Here is a 16,490-nt window from a genome sequence, read left to right on the forward strand (position 1 = left end):
AACCCTAGGACAGTCTTTTTCTTTTTTTTAAGACTTGGATTTCAGAACTAAAATCAAAGCTATAGCACCATACCTTCTTCCCAAAGCAGAAGGGACTTGTAAGGGTCAAGGCCAATGGGTCAGCTGGAGACTTGGTACCAGGGTAACTGATAATGGGCACCATTTCCTGTCACCTCTGCTTACTGCTGACACTGGGAATCACGTGTCAGTCCATCTCCCACTAGTCTGAATTCCGCTGTAGCTACAACAGCATACAGGCTTGCACAGCCTCTGTGCCTACATGGGAGGCGTCCCCTCCTTGGCAGCCCTGGTCCCTGAGTGTTCTTCCTCATGGAGAGTTGTTCTGTCCACAGGCTCCATTAGTCTACCCCCCACTCCACACACACACCTAAACAGCACCTTCTGTTTGCCTATGCTCCAGGTAGTTGAGGTACCAAGACTAGAGCTGGGATAGTATTCTTTATGGAAACAAGGAGAGCCTCCAAGCTATTTATAGTATTTTGCACTCCCTCCCCACTGTAAAGAAACTACAAGGAGGGAATGACAAAGTGTCATCTGTTTGTTCAGTTGCTGGCTGGGTTCCTCATTGCTGACAGGTAGCCAGACATCAGGAAGACAACCCTGAGGTGAGACCTGCATTCAAACCAGTGTCCCTCATTAGTTGGTTTTGACCTTCATAAAGCTGGTTACTATTGGTGTGTCACAGTCTCCAAACTGGCAGGAATGAAAGGTTCCAGCTGCCTCAAAGGGTTACTGTGGGGATGGGGTAAGGTGGTCCACAGGAACACCCTACAGCATGTTACAGCTACCCAGGAGGAACCTTGGGCAGTACGCTGTGCCCTACAGAGCAGCAAGACAGGAGACACATTCCCATTTTTATATATTCCGTTTGGCAAGCAAAAATCTTTCCAAGAATCAAGTCCCGTATGGAAATAATGTGAGACTAATGTGAGGAAAATGAAAGCCAACTGCAGGGCTGACAGAAAATGGCACCGTGGTCTCTGACCACCAGGTGTAGTTACCCTGGTGTGAGTTGGGACAAGATTGCACTCTAGCCCCGCCAGCAGGGTATCCTGATGAAGATGGCTGGTCTTGAAAGGCTCCCACAGGACGCAGGACCTTGCTCTGAAGTGAGCTGGCTCCATTCCAGCAGCAGGGCTCTGGCCAGCAGCAAGTATGGTTTTGGCCACAGGAAGAAAGCCCAGTGGGGCAGGAGTAGCTGAAGACAAATGATGAGTGCTGCTCTCTTCCCACATGGCTCTTCATCGACAGCTCCCTCCTATATCCTCATCTCCATTTGTGTTCTCGGCTGTGCCACAAACATGGCTGTGACCAGGTCTGTTCCTGGAAAGCAGTCCCCCAAGAACAGCAGGTAGTCTGGCCGATCCCCTCAAAGTAACTGGCAAGGAGTGGGAAACTCCCAAAGGTCTGGTGCCCTCTCCCTGGCAGTCGCTGAATTTGGCACCACTTCACTAGGGACAGCATCAAGCTTCTTCACATGTTCAACAGTACCCACTGATGGTGGACGAACAAGGCAGCCACAGTAGGGTGCTTTGCCAACCTTGAAGGGGTTCACCCGTGAGCAGCGTCTTTTCTGGAAGGGTCCCAGGCCTTGAAGGCAGCACCTGCTTGCATGAACAAGTTAGGGTTCTATCTGCAGCTGGGCAGTCCCCAACCTTGTCCGTACATTCTCAGGCCTCTCTGAAGCAGAAGCAGTGAGAAGGCGTCCCAGGCTCCTGTCTGCTGCATCTGCTCTGATGGTTTGGCTACCCAGCCTTCTCTCTATCTACTTGCTGTGAGTCCCAGTGAAGAAATAACCCAGGAGAAGACACAGTGGAAGGGCGGGGATTCGCTGCTCAACAATTAATGCCTCAGAGTTTCAAAGCCAGTAGAGCCATCAAAGCTGCAGCTACCTCCTGCTAGACACTGCTTCTTCCGGCCTTCCCCATCCTGCCATGGCTTATGAGTAGATGGACCAATGGAAGAGAAAAGGAGAAAGGGAAGACATTTAAAACATGCAACCATCTTTGAGATCCCTCCCATCTACGCAGCTCTGGGGCATAAGCAGCTTTCCAGCCTCCATCTGATTTTGGCACCTTGGGACAGCTGTTCCTAGGTAACCCCAAAAGGAAAACCAAGGCTCAGGATATAAAGTGGCATGTGCTACATTAGGTAACAGTGTCTAAGCCAGAGCTAAGTCCCACTCCACATACAGTATCTTTCTAGCACTTCCACTCACTTCACAAAGGAGGGAAGTAAGCCAATGAGTGATATTTCTTCCCCACGGTCTAAATCCAGCCAGGGTATCTGTTGCCCCTTCTCCCATCCCCTCACCCTCAGCTGTGCCATGCCCATACCTGCCCCAAGGACCAGCTCCTGTCCTGTGGAACCACCCAATGGAACCTGAGGGCTGATGACTAAGTCCTTGCCTCACCACACAAGTCATACAGCCTGACATGATACCCACTGTCTGGCTTGTATGGGGCCTTGGTGAGCCTCCTGTGCTTTCAGAGTCAGATGGGTCTGGGATGGGGCAGATGTTCAATAAGCATCTCAAGAATGAAAGGATGAAAAAAAGGAAACTTTGTCCTTACATATTCTGCTGGCCTTCTTGGAATGGTGTGAGACAGAAAGAGGCGGGCAGAACATTCCAGCAGGATGCTGGGTGCAATGCTCTGCATTGTGCAGTGGACAGAAATCCCACTGAGCAGGGTTCCTGCCATCTGAGTCAGAGAACTCCCTTACCCTGATGTCCACTTCTGCAGGGCTACTGAGAACAGAGGTGATTCCTGAGGACTCTGGCCTAGCTCAGACTGACTGTCCTTGTAGCTTGCAGCTGTCCAGGTAAAGCAGGGCTTGCTCAGCTGTGTCCAAGGGACCCTGGTCTTGCAAGAGCACTTTATAAAATCTACCACTGGAAATGCCACCAGCTCTGTGGCCCTGTGAAGCAGTTCAGCACAATGAAGGTACTGAGATGCTTCATGGCAAGGATGATCTTGTACCTTGACTTTGACTAGTTATTGCCAAACCTTCCTGATACAGAACCTGAGCCAGCTTCCACAAGGCTCTTGTCAGAGCCTAACATCTCATGGAACTAACTGTTCCAAGGAGTGCATCCCAGGAATTACTGGAAGCCTCTGAGCAAGGGAGACACTTTCTGTGGAGGGCTGGGAGCAACCATAAATGGCCCAGAAAGGATGCCAGGACTCCACAAATCAGCACGGGAGGAAAGAGCTCATAAAGGTAAAAAGGTGTCTACCAGAGCCTGTTTCACATCAGCCCTGTTGTCCGGCCCTCGGATGAGGTCCTGGAGGCTGTTCTACAGCAGCCCGCTCTAGCACAGCTCCCGTCCCACAGGTGTCCCACCTGAGAGTCATGACAATCATATAGATATGCAAGATGGGACAATAGAAAGAAGCGGACATGTAGCCTCAAGACTGGGGGCTTGAACTTGAGCTAAAGGTAACCTCTGAGGCACCGGTCATCTGCAACAGCAAGAAGCACGACTGCACCAACTCCAGATATGGACAGGATGGAAAAGGCCTGCATGTGGAGGCCACCTGCTCTCACTCAGCACGGCTACTTCAGGACCGAGTAACTGGAGAGCTGCTGTCCCCCTTCTGGGTCTGCGTCCTCACGTAGTGTGAGGTTAATCAATGTGGAGGATGAATGACCATGCCAAGAAGCTCGAAAATATAATTTAGGGACCATGTCCCCTAAAAAGATACAATATGGAAACCTTCATACAGCTTTGGTGGCAGGGATGGGAGGAACAAGAGACCCTTGGGCCTATTGGTCCATCAGGGGAAAACATGTGGCTCTGGCCAATGTCCTGCCCGTGGCCTCTAGTAGCCAGGATGGAGGGACAGAGAAAAGATGGTTCAACACAGCTCATAACAAATATCTGAGTTCTGAGAAAGCCACTGTCTGCTGGGGCCTCCTGTGGACCAGGTACTTTATGCACACTGGCTTCAAGGTGCCCCTAAGAGAGGCTCAATCACCCTTCCTTATCACCACCCTGGCCAGCCATGCAGGGCCCCAAGTCCACAGCACAGGGTCATCTTCCCTGCTGTTCTTGAGGCTAGAACCTCCTGCTCACAGGTTTCCCTGCCCATCAAGATCCCCCAGACAAGCACCAGTTTATCCCTCTTGCCCAGCACCATATAAAACAGAAAGAAAGGATTTGAAAAACTCATCTCTCTTAATATGCGGCAGTGGAGACTGCACAGGCCAACTCACTCCTGAGGAGCTTAGCATTTACAAGGTAGAGAAGAAACCCCGAAGTTTCTACTTGCCAGCCTTCTGAGCCCCAAAGCCCACTCTTTTCTTTCTTTCTTTTTCTTTTTTTTTTTTTCCCGAGACAGTGTTTCTCTGTGTAAAAGCCCTGGCTGTGCCGGAACACACTTTGTAGACCAGGCTGGCCTCTAACTCACAGAGATCCACCTACTTCTGCCTCTGCCTCCCGAGTGCCAGGATTAAAGGCGTGTACCACCCTGCCTGGCTGCCCCAAAGCCCTGTCACAACACAGTACCTCGGTCTCCCACTGCGTGACAGTGCAGAAAGCTGAACCTGTCTCTGGAGGGCATTGTAAGGCAGAGAGCCTTATTTTCCCAGCTCTCTACCCTGTAGGGAGGGAAGGTAAAGGCCACAATGAAGGAGGGATCCATGCAGTGGGTCTGCTTTTTTCTCCTACACAAAGGACAGCCTTTGCAATAGGAAAAAGCATTCCGTACACCCCGACAGATGCTATTTCTATGCAGCAGGTGCAGTAGAGAGCTACAGCAGTGATGAACACAGCACAGAAGAACCATCTATGTATATGAAGGGGACACCAGGAAAGGCCTCGGCTAGATGACTGGGATGACCAGGAATGAGTTAGAAGTTGTTGTTTTATTAAAAAAAAAAAAAAAAAAAAAAAAAAAAAAAAGGTCTCATGTATCCCAGGCTGGCCACAAATTCACTACATAGCCATGAATGATTTGAACTCTGATCCTCCTGCCTTCACCTCATGAGTGCTAAGATTATAGGCCACACCATTTATGTGATACTGGGGATTGAACCTGGGTCTTCACACATGGTACACAAGCACCCTACTGAGCACCTACTGAGCCTCATTTCCAGCCACATCCCCAAAGATTTTACAGAAAGATGTAGCAGGCAGGGCTAACCTTCCAGCAAAATGCTCACTTCCCTATCTGTGGTTAGAATGTTCCTTATGCCACTGCAAGAACTACATTTCCCAGCCTGCTTTGCATCCATGTGATAACTGGGGACAAATGAAGCATGAGCAAAGACATTTAGGAAGGAGCCAGGTCTGTCACTTCAATTCTTCTCCTTTTCTGTCTGCAAGAAGCAAAGACTTTAAAACTCCTGGGAATGGTAAGTCACCAGGGTTAAATGGTGGGGTCCCTGAGTCACTCTGCCAACCAGGAGCACCAAATGGAATGTCGGGTGAGACTCAGTATGAATAGGAGCCTTTACAGTGCAAGTATCACCAGGGCTGTTCTAGAGGAGGGGGCAGTGAATGGGCCAAAACAGTGGTGGTCTGGGGCAGCAGGCTGGGCCCTGGCACTGGGTAAAGGGGTGTTGAGTCTCAGGGTGCTCACTCTGATGCTCGCAGCAGGGAGGCTCACGCACAGGGACTGTTGCCAGGGGCCCTGGTGTTGCTGGCGCTGCTCTCAAAGGAAGAGTGGAAGTTGTGAATGGTTTCCTGTAGAATCTGCCTCTCACGGCCCTGTGGACAGAACAGAAACACACACAGAAGGTCCTGTTAGATCTGTGGCCATTCAATCAGCTGACTGTGGTTGAGGCTCACACCTGGAAAACCGAGGGTGTTCTGTGAAAAAACACCTCATCGTCAGGGTATCAAGTTCAGGGAGACCAGCCTGTGACAGAAGCTCCCTGTACCCACAATGACTGCTGATGGTGAAGACGACCCTAGGGTACAGGAGTCTCATCTATGGGTGAGGTATTCCTGGGGGTCCCAGCTGGCTGGTGGGGAGGGCTCCTCACTACAGGAATGCAATGGGATCCCCACAACTAAGCCCCAAGCTTCCCCCACCCATTTTGATGTGGGAAATGTAGATGTGGCTGTTTCCTCAGCCCCTACGACAGCCCTACTGCATGTCCAGGTCAGAGGCAGCAATAGACATACACAGGTTAAACATAGATTAAAACCCAATAGCCTGGGTTCAAATCCCAGCTGCCTCTCCACCTTTCTGGGCCTCAGTTTCCTCATCTGTAGGTGTAGGAAAAGATAGTAGCTCAGAAGGTAGGTCCCGTCACAGGACCCTGCATGGGCAGCAGGCAGGTCCTGACCAGGGCACAGCACTCTCAGTTAAGACTGCATGTTCTAAACTATGAATAGATGTGGTCAAAACTTAAAGCAAGTTAGAAGTATATTATCATCTGAGCTTGGTGGTGTATCCCTTTCATCCCAGGACTCAGGAGGCAGAGGCAGGCAGATCTCTGTAAGTTCAGGGGCAACCTTATCTACACAACAAGTTCCAGGATAGCCACGGCTACACAGTAAGTCCCTGTCTGAAAAAGGGGAGGCGTTTTTTTTCTCTGGAAGATTGTTCTTTGTTGGGGATGGTCTTGTGCACTGTGGATTCAGATGCTGATTTCTGTGCCCTGAGATCTGCCTGCAAGATGTGACATCCTCACTTCTATAAAGAATCTCCTGTCTCAAGGTTGTGTAAAAACTGTTCTTCATCATCTCTGATTGGTTAATAAAGAAGCTGATCAGCTAATAGCTGGGCAGGAGAGTTAGGGTTGGACTTCTGATACCACTTAGGGGGTCCCAGGTAGAAGGAGAGGGGAAGACGAAGGAGGCCATGAGGACAAAAATGGAGCAGGAGCAGCCAGGGCAGACTGGATTGCAGGTAATGGGGCACAAGGCTGGGAAACAGTCCAGACCAGCACAGGCAGGTTAGAATAAATGAGTGTCTGCCCAGCTTAGTGCTCTAAAGCTTATTAATAAATGTAATAGGTCTCTGTCATTATTTGGGAACCAGAATGGAAAATAGAAAAAATTATATTAATATTTTACAGTTCTCTGTGAAAAGCAAGTGCCCATGGAATAAGGACAGATTTCAAAGGTTTTCCCCCCCTTCATTTTATAAATGTCCACCAGTAGAGGTGTCTCTCTCCAGATCCCAGCATGGAGAGCTCCTGTGCTGACAGGATAATGAGAACTGCCCTTTACGCCAACTTTGCAGATGACCTTAAACAACTGTTAATAGCAGCAGGACTGTGTGGGTGCTTGGCTGAAGGTTGCAGAGTAAGGACCAAGCATGAGATGAGGGCAGAGGAACCAGCAGCCTCATTCCACCAGTGACAAGGGGTGGCATCCAGGTACCTTGAGCAGTATCTGTAAAGTGGAATAACATCCCCTGCCAAAGTGGCAGAGGACACGTGATCTGATCATAAATATCGCTTTAGCCTCAATCCTCTGAGAAATAGGTGTCAGGGACAGCCAAGACCCAGGATTCTGTCTCCTCACCTCAGAAAGGTACCATAGACTTAAACCATCATCACCAGGGTGGCGATAACAACGGCCTCTGAGCTGCCTGAACAAGCCCGGAAAGAAAAGCAAATGATGTCACATGCAGGAAATAGCTCAGGTCCATCTAGCGGCTCAAGAAATGTAAATGAAAACCAAGGGTATGTTTGGGCCTACAGATACAAAATGACTAGAAACCAAGCCAAAGGGAGGCATTGAGATGGCTCAGTGGGTTAGCACACTCTCTCCCCTACGCCCCAGGAACCAAGTTCAGTCCATAGGGCCCACATGGTAGAAGTTGAGATTGATTCCTATAGGTTGTCCTCTGACCTCCACATGCACTTTGTAACGTGGAAAGACACAGACACATGCATATATGCATACACACAAATACATACATATATACATAATACAGATGTAATTACAAAAAAAAAAAAAAAGCAAACCAGTGGTGCTCAATGCTGACAAGACTTCCGGGGAGTGGGAACTCACACCCACAGCCAGTAGGGTGTCCATGGTACTTTCTTGTGGGGCTGAGGGAACCTCACAACTAGGGGATCCATCCTGGAGGAAGACGGAGGTTCAGCTGTGTCCAACCCTGAAAACCTCATCCTGAGGCTGGCAGGAGCAGGACTCCTCCCTCCCTGCTCTGGGCCTGCATGTCTTGGCCCACACAGCCTTCCAGCCCCCACCTCCACCACCCCTGAGGAAGTCACATATCCCGGAAGCCAGGTTATAGGTTAAACTTCCTGTATCCCTATAAGGTCATGTACAGCAAGCACCTGAAATTCCCCTTCATGCAAAGAAGCCATCACCAGCACCTTAGCCCCAGCCAGTGATGTACACTCACCCCAAAAGCCTCTACCCAATCCCCAAAGCTTAAATAGTGTTTTTAAACAAGCTGCTCAGTGAAGCCTGCCTCATGAGAAGTCGGCTTCTCATTGCCCTCATCCACCGCCTGTTCCTGCCTCCATCGCCCTCCTAAGCCACTGGTCCTGATCACGGACAATCACGCCATTGAGGGAGGGGGTTGGAGTGGGAACAGCACTTTGTGGTAGGAAGTTCAGGAGGCATGCATGCACTGTGGGCCTGGCTCTTTCAGTTGTAGACACCGGGACACCTTCATACAGAGCTGTCTGCTGCATCCACAAGTGGGTTGCCATACACCAACAAGCAGGGATCTTAACAAACAATTTTAATACACCTATGTCAATTACATCAGTAAGAATTCTGTAGGGCATAGTAACGCATGCCTGTCATCCTAGCACTCAGCAGGCTGAGGCAGGGGGAGCCTGAATATAGCAGGGCTCCATCTAAAACATAAAACGAAACCCAGGAACGTTCTTAGCGCCATGGGTAACTGTATGGATACTGTGCTAAACAAAGAAAACAGGGTATAAAATTATAGATCCAAATTTATCTCAGCCATGTTTTTTGGTTGGTTGGTTGGTTTTGCTTTTATAAAGCCACTGGGCACAAAACACTGTAGAGTAATTTGCCCCAACGTGAACGGTGTTGGCTGGAGTGCAATGTCTTACAAAAATCCTCTATTATTTTTTGAACTATACAAATTTAGTTTAAAAAAAAATCATCACAAAAGGGGGAACACACACACACACATACACACACAAACCCAAAGGCTTAGAATCCAGAAAGGTGAGCCGAGATCAACACACAACACGCTGGGGACTCATGGAGCCATCAGCAGACTTTCCCTCACCGTGGTGACCTGGCCGGCAGACAGAGGGCCTGTGGCACTTTACTATAAGGCTGACAGCATTCATTTAACACACATTCCTTGCTCAAGGAGGCCTTGAACTTGTTTTGAAGGTAAGAATGACCTTCAACTTCTTTTGCTGTTTCTAGACACAGGGTCTCCCGCATCTCAGGCTGGCCTTGGACTTGCTATCTAGGTAAGGATGGCCTTGACCTCGATCCTCCTACCTCCACCTCTAAGGTGTTGGGATTACGGGCATGCACCAGCACTGCAGTGCTGGGAATCAAACTCGGGTCTTCATGAATGCTAGGTGGGCACTCTGTGAACTGAACCACATCACTAAACAATAAAAAGATCTACGTTACAAGGACTATGAGGTATATTTTCCATCAGGACACATAATGGAAAGAAATCCTCATTCCTCCCTGTGAATTCCACTCATGGTCCCATTCCACTGCAGTTTTAAAAAGTGCTTCTCCAGGGGCTGGAGAGATGGCTCAGCAGTTAGAGTATGGGCTGCCTTTCCAGAGGTCCCAGGTTGGATTCCCAGACCCACAAGGCAGCTTAGTCTTTAAGTCCAGTCTCAGGGATCCGATGCCCTCTTCTGGCCTCCTTGGGTACTGAATACATGTGATGGACAGGTAAAACATGTATATACATAAAATAATCAAGTGCCCTTTCACACCTACTCAGCTGACTCTCCTCCTCCTCCAGCATGGTGTGGACCCAGGCGGCAGACACAGGCCTCCCTCTAGCATCCCAGAGGTTCAGCTTCCAGTGGGTATCTTCTTGACTGAGCTGATTGCCAGAAGAAGCTCATGCACAGCCTCCTTGAGGAACTAGAGCCTCCAAACAGAGCCAGGCAGAGCCTTCCCTGAGCAGCTAGGTCCAGGCCTGCAGGCTGGGATCTGAGAGCTGCCCAGGCCCCTGGAGACTGGCTCCAGGCATGCTGTCAGGCTAAGAACCAGAGCAGGGAGTGCAGCTGAAGGCCAGGTATTCATAATGCTAAATTCCTCCCTATCACGCCTTCCTCTAGGACACTGAGGCCCTGCCACCTCCCAGTGGTCTGTGCCCGAGCACCAGGGCCTTCAAGGGGGGTGACTCAGGTGGGCTGCTGCTGCAGGATCAGCTGGCTTGGCAGGCTGTGCCCTTGGCCCAGCGTCTTAGGTACTCAGGAGGTTCTCCTTGCAGATGCTTCAAGGAGGATCACCCAGCTGACCCCCCCAGCTTGAGAAGCCATGCTCAGAACAGAACACAGGGCCTGTGCTAACCAGAAAGCAGGAGGCAGCCAACCTGGCAGAAATGTCCCGTTCTGCAGTTTTGAGAAAGGCCCTTGGGGTGTCTATGGCTATCCCATCATCTACTCTGTTGAGGACAGTCACCTTTCCTGAGGTTGGCACACTTTTCTGTATGTCTCTCTGGACCAACAAGCCCATGTATTCACAGGGTAGAGGAGGTCACAGGGGATGAGCCACCCACAGCCATCTCCCATGTCAGCTCCCTGCCTGTCCTCACTGTCCGCTTTCAGAACCTGCTCTGATTCTCCCCCTAACTGGCCTAAGCTGGCTTTCCTGACATCCCTTCTTTGGCCACAAATCCACCCTCAAGGCTAGGAGGAAGATAGAAATCCCAGCTCCACAGCCCAATAACACTCTCTGACCCTTCTCAAGGCCCACTCTCAGCTGGTTCATTCCACTGTCCCAGCTTTTGCCTGTGCTCTCCCGGCTCCCCTCAGGCTGTGTTTCCCCGAACCTGTGCCTCCCTTGGCCTGGTTGTTCCTGCCTTCTACTCCCTTACCCAGTGCCTCCCATCAAGCCTCCCCCCCCACTTCCTCAGGAAGGTCTCCCCAGGCCCTACCCCCACCCAGGCCCCACTCTATATAGAGGATGGGGCATCTCAGGCCCTCCCTCTTCCATGTGTGTCTTTGCTTTAGTGATGCTGCTGAGACATGATCGCCAAGTCCAGTTCCAGTCCAGCCTCTGCCTCTTCTGTGTGACCTTGCACAGGGTCGTCCACCAGCCTGGGGCGGGGGGGCTGTGTCATATCTCATGGCACAGTGCTGGTCACAAGGCAATGCTCAGCTCTTGGCACTCACATGGTACCCACATGGTACTCACAACGCACATTCTTTCCCACAAATAAGTCAATGCTTCAAAGCCTTCTGAGAGGGTTTGGCAGCTCTACCACTGTGGACTAGCCAAAGGCTCTGTTCCCTGCCTGACACCCTTCTAGCCATGGAGAGCTGCCTCCAGCCTGCCTCTGCTTCCCCAGTCTCTGCATCTGAGTATAGCAGGAAGCTTGCTGGTCTGAAGCACAGGTTCCCTGCCTACCCAGTGCCCAGGTGAGACACTTTCAGGGACACTAACAGGAAAGACAAGGACAGTGCCAGCCACACAGTGCCTGGCACTCGCTCACTCATGGTGGGTCATCTAACAAAAGTGATAGAAACCACTGGCCCTGGCCTAGCTATACAACAGGGAGGAGGGTAACAGGCTAGAAGCCCTGGGTTCAGTTCCTGCCTCACATGCCTAGCATGGCAGCCAGACACAGTGCAATCCAGGAGTTTCTACTCCCTTGCCAGGCAGCTGTTCAGACTCTGGCCTCATCACGGCTGGCAAGACATGTCTGCTGAGTGACTTGAAGGTGGTAATGGGCGGCACAAACCTTCCTTGGCTGTGGGCACTGTTCATCTGTTCACTGTTGCAGAGCACAATCCCCAGGGCAGAGAAGAAACCAGAAGCCCAGCCATGCTCCTGCCTCACCTCACCAGGTACAGCACAACCTGGGAACAGCCAAGAAAAAGGAAGAAGAAAAAGCCAGAGTGTCCGTGTTACCCAGACACACTGCTACTGCTGCAGAAGTGGGGAGCTGTGAGGCAAGGAGCCAGAAAAACAAGTAAGCAAGCATCGTAGCTGCCGCGCAAGATGCTTGATGGGAGGGGGTGGGAGGTGCAGGGGTCTTCGCAGCCCGCCAGCAGCCACAGAGAGCGCTTGCGTGTGTGTGTGCCTCGGAGCAGGGCACTGCTGGCGTCCGCTTGTCAAGGTGAAGAGAGTAACATGAGGTGCTGACATGGCATTTGACAGCCTTGGATGCCAGCAGCTCTCAGGCACCTCAGCTCATGCAACAGCCCTAGTTTCCATACCATAGACAGGACAGAGAAGGATGTCCCGTCCTAGGATTCTCTCATCCCAGTGTCGCCAAAGGCAATACCCACCCCTAAGGGATGAAACCATCCAACAAAGTATGTATCTAAAACTGAGGAGCCACAACCTTGTGAGGAGAGGCACCTGCAAAGAGAACAGGCTACATGGGGAGGCAATGGGCTCTCAGTCATGAGGAGTGTTGCAAGCAGGCCACCTGTCACCTACCAGAGGACACAACAGAGGGACCGTCATAAAGAGCCTGGTGACAAGGCAGGGGATAGCTGGGACACAGTACCTTGCCCGCATTCAGCTCGGAGATGGCTGCCAGAATCTGCTGCCGGGATCCATCAGTCTTAATCCCCAGCTCCTGCAGGTCACCGTCGGTGAGAGTGAGGAAGGCTTCCATGTCCACCTGGGGAGAGAAGGGCTTGCACTGTCTGTGCTACTGCACATGGACCACATGGAGGAGCTGTTGAGGCTTCCTACAGGAACCCGTTAGGACTCACTACTTCCAAGTTTGGCCTGAGTGTCAGCTTCAAGATGGCTAATGGTTCACAGCCCTAACCCTTGGCTTTCTAACAGAGGCATCACGGGAAGATTTTAAATGAATGGAGGAAGTCTGCAGGGATCTGAAGGACGCAGTGTTCTGCCACTAGAAAGGGCATCCCCATGTCATTGCATGTAGCAGTACTGGTCCCTGCCCTGGAAACAGGGTGCATAGGAGTACTCACCGCATTCCCCCCCACAGGACAAGAGAGGTGCACACTGTGGAAAGACAGAGTGAGAGATAAGCAGGGCAGGCAAGGAGAAAAGAGCCACGGGGAGCTGAGGCAGAGGCATGTGCAACAGTACCCCTTGTCTATGCAGGTGACAAGCTGCCCCGCTGGCCTGCCTGACTGTCAAGAAGAAATGGTCCTGCTCCAGGAGAATGGCTGATAGGCCTCTGTCCCAGGAAGCTGGGGCTGAGAGACGGTCAAAGTGGCCCACCACCCTGCTGTATGTGGGACAGCAGCAGCCGAGACCCAGAGGGACAGGAAGAGGCCCCCACATCCAGCAAATCCAGTTCTATACACCGGGTCCTGCACACAGAGTGTGGGTGTGATGGCTGGCGCTCCAGGAATAACACTGGACTTTGGGGATAAGGGCCACACACCTCACGAAATAGAAGGGAGGCACACTCTGAGAAACGTTCCGTGCATACCTCAGAGAAGAGCAGGCAGCAGCCAGGAATCAGGAAATGGTTCTTGGAAACGAGGAAACCTCTGTGCAAGTTTCAAAGGCCAAGGAGACAGACAGGACATGACAGGAGGAAATCGAGGAAGAAGGCTGCGCACACATCTGCCTCTCGAGCTTTCAGTGCATCTCAAGCTTGGTGGGAAGATGAGTGACAGCTCCTACTGACGACAGTTTTCATGTGCCAGGCTGTCACTAAAGACTCCTAACCAGTGATCACAGCCCAGGGCTGGGGCCTGCAGCGGTGTTTATGTGCTAAGACAGTGATATTTTAAATTTTACTAATATCTATCCCACCTGCTCTACAACTCACCTAACACAGCTGTGTTTAAAGTATGTAGCTGCCAGGACAGTCCTTCTGGGGATGTAGGGCCTCAAACATGCCAGGCTGGCCTTGAAAGTCCTTCCTCCCTGAGTGCTGGGCTTTGTGCACAGCTACCCCTGGCTTGTGCAGTGCTAGGAACTGAACCTAGGACTTGGGGCATGCTAAGTAAATGTCTACCACCTGGACTACGCTCCCCACCCCCAGCCTGCTTGTAAGATATTTTCATCCCCTGCAAGGAAAGCCTATACCCAATGGCAGCCACTCTAAATTCAGCCCCACCTTCTGTCTACCCTTTCTCTTTCTCTCAGCCCCCAGAGAGTCTCATTCTTTAGCCCAAGATGACTTGGGGCTTGTGGCAAACCTCTTGCCTCCGTGGTCTGACTGCTGGGATGACAGGCATGAGCTGCCGTGTCCAGCTGAAATGTAATTTTGGAATGCGTGTAGGTGAACAGCGACACGGATGTCCACTGACAGTTTCTAGACACCTCCCAAACTTGGGCACACATGTGGCTCATGCGAGTGAGGCCCACGAAACAAAGCTGTTTTCAGTAGCGATGTGCTCAGTTACAGCCTTTGACCACAAGGGAGAGCTCACAGGCCCTGTACCACTGGACAGGACTCCGATGCACTGGGGTCAGGTGGACAGAGGGGAACGACACGTGCAACGCCCTTGCTTTAATGATAAGTCTTAGCTGACACCCAGGAACAACAATCTTACCTCCTGCTCTTCGAAGATGGGCTGGTATTTCTCGAGGGATAACTTCTTAAGGATTCCAGTCAGCTCATCTTTGTGAGGTGGAGATGGGGATTAAAAAAAAAAAAAAAAAAGGAATTTGGTAAAACTAAGCAAGAGTGGGCGGATCTTATACTCTTCTAGAAAGCCCAGCATCTAAAGATACCTCAGGCTGCCCCACTCTACCCCAGTGGCTGAGGCTAGCTGTGATGAGCCATACTCTCCCCGGGGCAGGCCCTAAGCTTTCTAGAAAGCCCATATCCGTCTGTGGAGAGCAGGGAAGTCTTGGCTGATGGTTCTGGGGCTGATGGTAGCAGATTCTGGAAGTTCCAGCTACTAGGAATAAAACCTGCCTGTCAGAGAACACACACTCAACGCCACGGCTAAGGCTAGAAGCCTTCAGCTGGTCTGAGAATGGCTCCAGAGCAGGCAGGCACTACAGATGAGTCAGAGAGGGCTCAGATGCATGGAACCTGTGGCCTTCCCAGTGCACGGGTAGATCAGGGTATGGAAGTGGGCTTCAGAACAGGTAGGACAAGAGGACACAGAGCAGTGTCTGAACTAGAAGAAATGTAAAGACAAGATATCTGAGGGCAGAGCATGAAGCAGCATCCAGGGAGTGCAAGCAGCAGGTGCAAAGGTTTTGAGACAGTGGCTAAGCTCAAAGAAGACAGTGGAGACTGGGTTCCTTCTCCGTCTACCAGTATGGCTATTATATGCTGAGAATTCATAAGTGGGGAGGTCTCTGTGAGCTGGATGCTTGGGTTTTGCTTGGACCCACTGAGAGAACAGAGCTCCTTCTGCTTGTGGCAAAGTCAGCACAAAGACAAAAGAAGCCCAGAGCTCCTTGCTGGCACTGACGCTTGCTGAGATCTGCAGAAAATATTCCGGAGGCCCCTGGCTCCACACACACCTGAAGCTTGCTCCAAAGGTCTTCGTCACATGAGCCAATTTTCTTCTTTTAAGCTGGTTTGAATAGAGCCCCCTCCACCAGCAACTGTGAGGATGCTGGCTTGTGCAGTGCACTGGGAAAGGGAGCAACTGGGTTTGGAAAGGCCACCTACAGGTGTCTACGCATGTCAGCAGAGCAGTCTACACTCACATCCCACCAGTGTGCTTGTGACCAGGGAAGAGGAGATGTGCGACCTTGGCTCTGTGCGGCCAGGTCACCGTGGTGGAGGAACAGGCATGGGCTTGGGACACCTTGGGACTCACCCTCATCTGTGATGGTGCCACTGCTAGAGCCTCCACTGCTCTTAGACTGCCGGTGGGATGAGGAGGAAGACACTGAAGATTCGGCAGTGTGGCCTTTGGGAGAGGGGGAGGGGGTAAGGGTAGGGGAGGTGCTTTTAGAGGTAGCAGAAGTTCCAGAAGGAGGCCGTTTGCTGGGGTCCAGTTTCTGCACGGGGCATAAACAAAAACTGAAGTCATCACCGGGTGGTTGGAGAGGATGAGAATGGACGCCATCTTGGAACGTGGTGGTACCATCTAGCCGGAACTGAAATAATGCCTGTAACAGGGACTCAGAGATACGGAGGATGGAGGGCCAGGAAGCCTGGGCTTGGACCTGCTGCGGTCAGGAAGGTAGGTTCGTACCTAAACAACTGAGCCTCCTTCTCCCCAGGGTTAAGCTGCTAGGATTTACCAGTGTTACAGTTTTCAACCTACAGATTCTACATGTTTTACTAAATTTAAATACATTTCATTTTCATATATTCTTACATAAATGATATAAATAAAATGTCATTATATAAAATGTCAAATTAAAAATTCTAATTGTTGAGGTTGGAGAGATGGCTTGGTGGCTAAGAACACTTGTTACTCTTGCAGAGGAC

General features: G+C 51.0%; 1 protein-coding gene across 5 annotated transcripts in view; it reads right to left on the minus strand.

The window, feature by feature from the left end:
* Positions 1 to 863: 863 nt before the first annotated feature.
* The window catches only part of Anks6 (ankyrin repeat and sterile alpha motif domain containing 6), a 41,488-nt gene continuing 25,861 nt past the window's right edge, over positions 864 to 16,490 (minus strand). The window contains exons 12-16 of one of the 5 annotated variants that reach the window (XM_021641502.2): positions 15,871 to 16,054; positions 14,641 to 14,708; positions 12,660 to 12,776; positions 5,638 to 5,734; positions 864 to 1,959 (exon numbers count right to left, since the gene is read on the minus strand). In XM_021641502.2, coding sequence (XP_021497177.1) covers positions 1,910 to 1,959; positions 5,638 to 5,734; positions 12,660 to 12,776; positions 14,641 to 14,708; positions 15,871 to 16,054 — 516 coding nt within the window. In that variant the 3' untranslated portion in view covers positions 864 to 1,909. Of the gene's footprint in view, positions 1,960 to 4,904; positions 5,735 to 11,885; positions 12,004 to 12,658; positions 12,777 to 13,095; positions 13,130 to 13,565; positions 13,762 to 14,640; positions 14,709 to 15,870; positions 16,055 to 16,490 lie in introns of those variants that run through there. The other 4 variants (XM_021641503.2, XR_009590693.1, XM_060379879.1 and 1 more) reach the window with 4 other exon arrangements.

The sequence above is a fragment of the Meriones unguiculatus genome, chromosome 3 (assembly GCF_030254825.1).
Source record: "Meriones unguiculatus strain TT.TT164.6M chromosome 3, Bangor_MerUng_6.1, whole genome shotgun sequence".
NCBI classification, from domain to species: Eukaryota; Metazoa; Chordata; class Mammalia; order Rodentia; family Muridae; genus Meriones; species Meriones unguiculatus.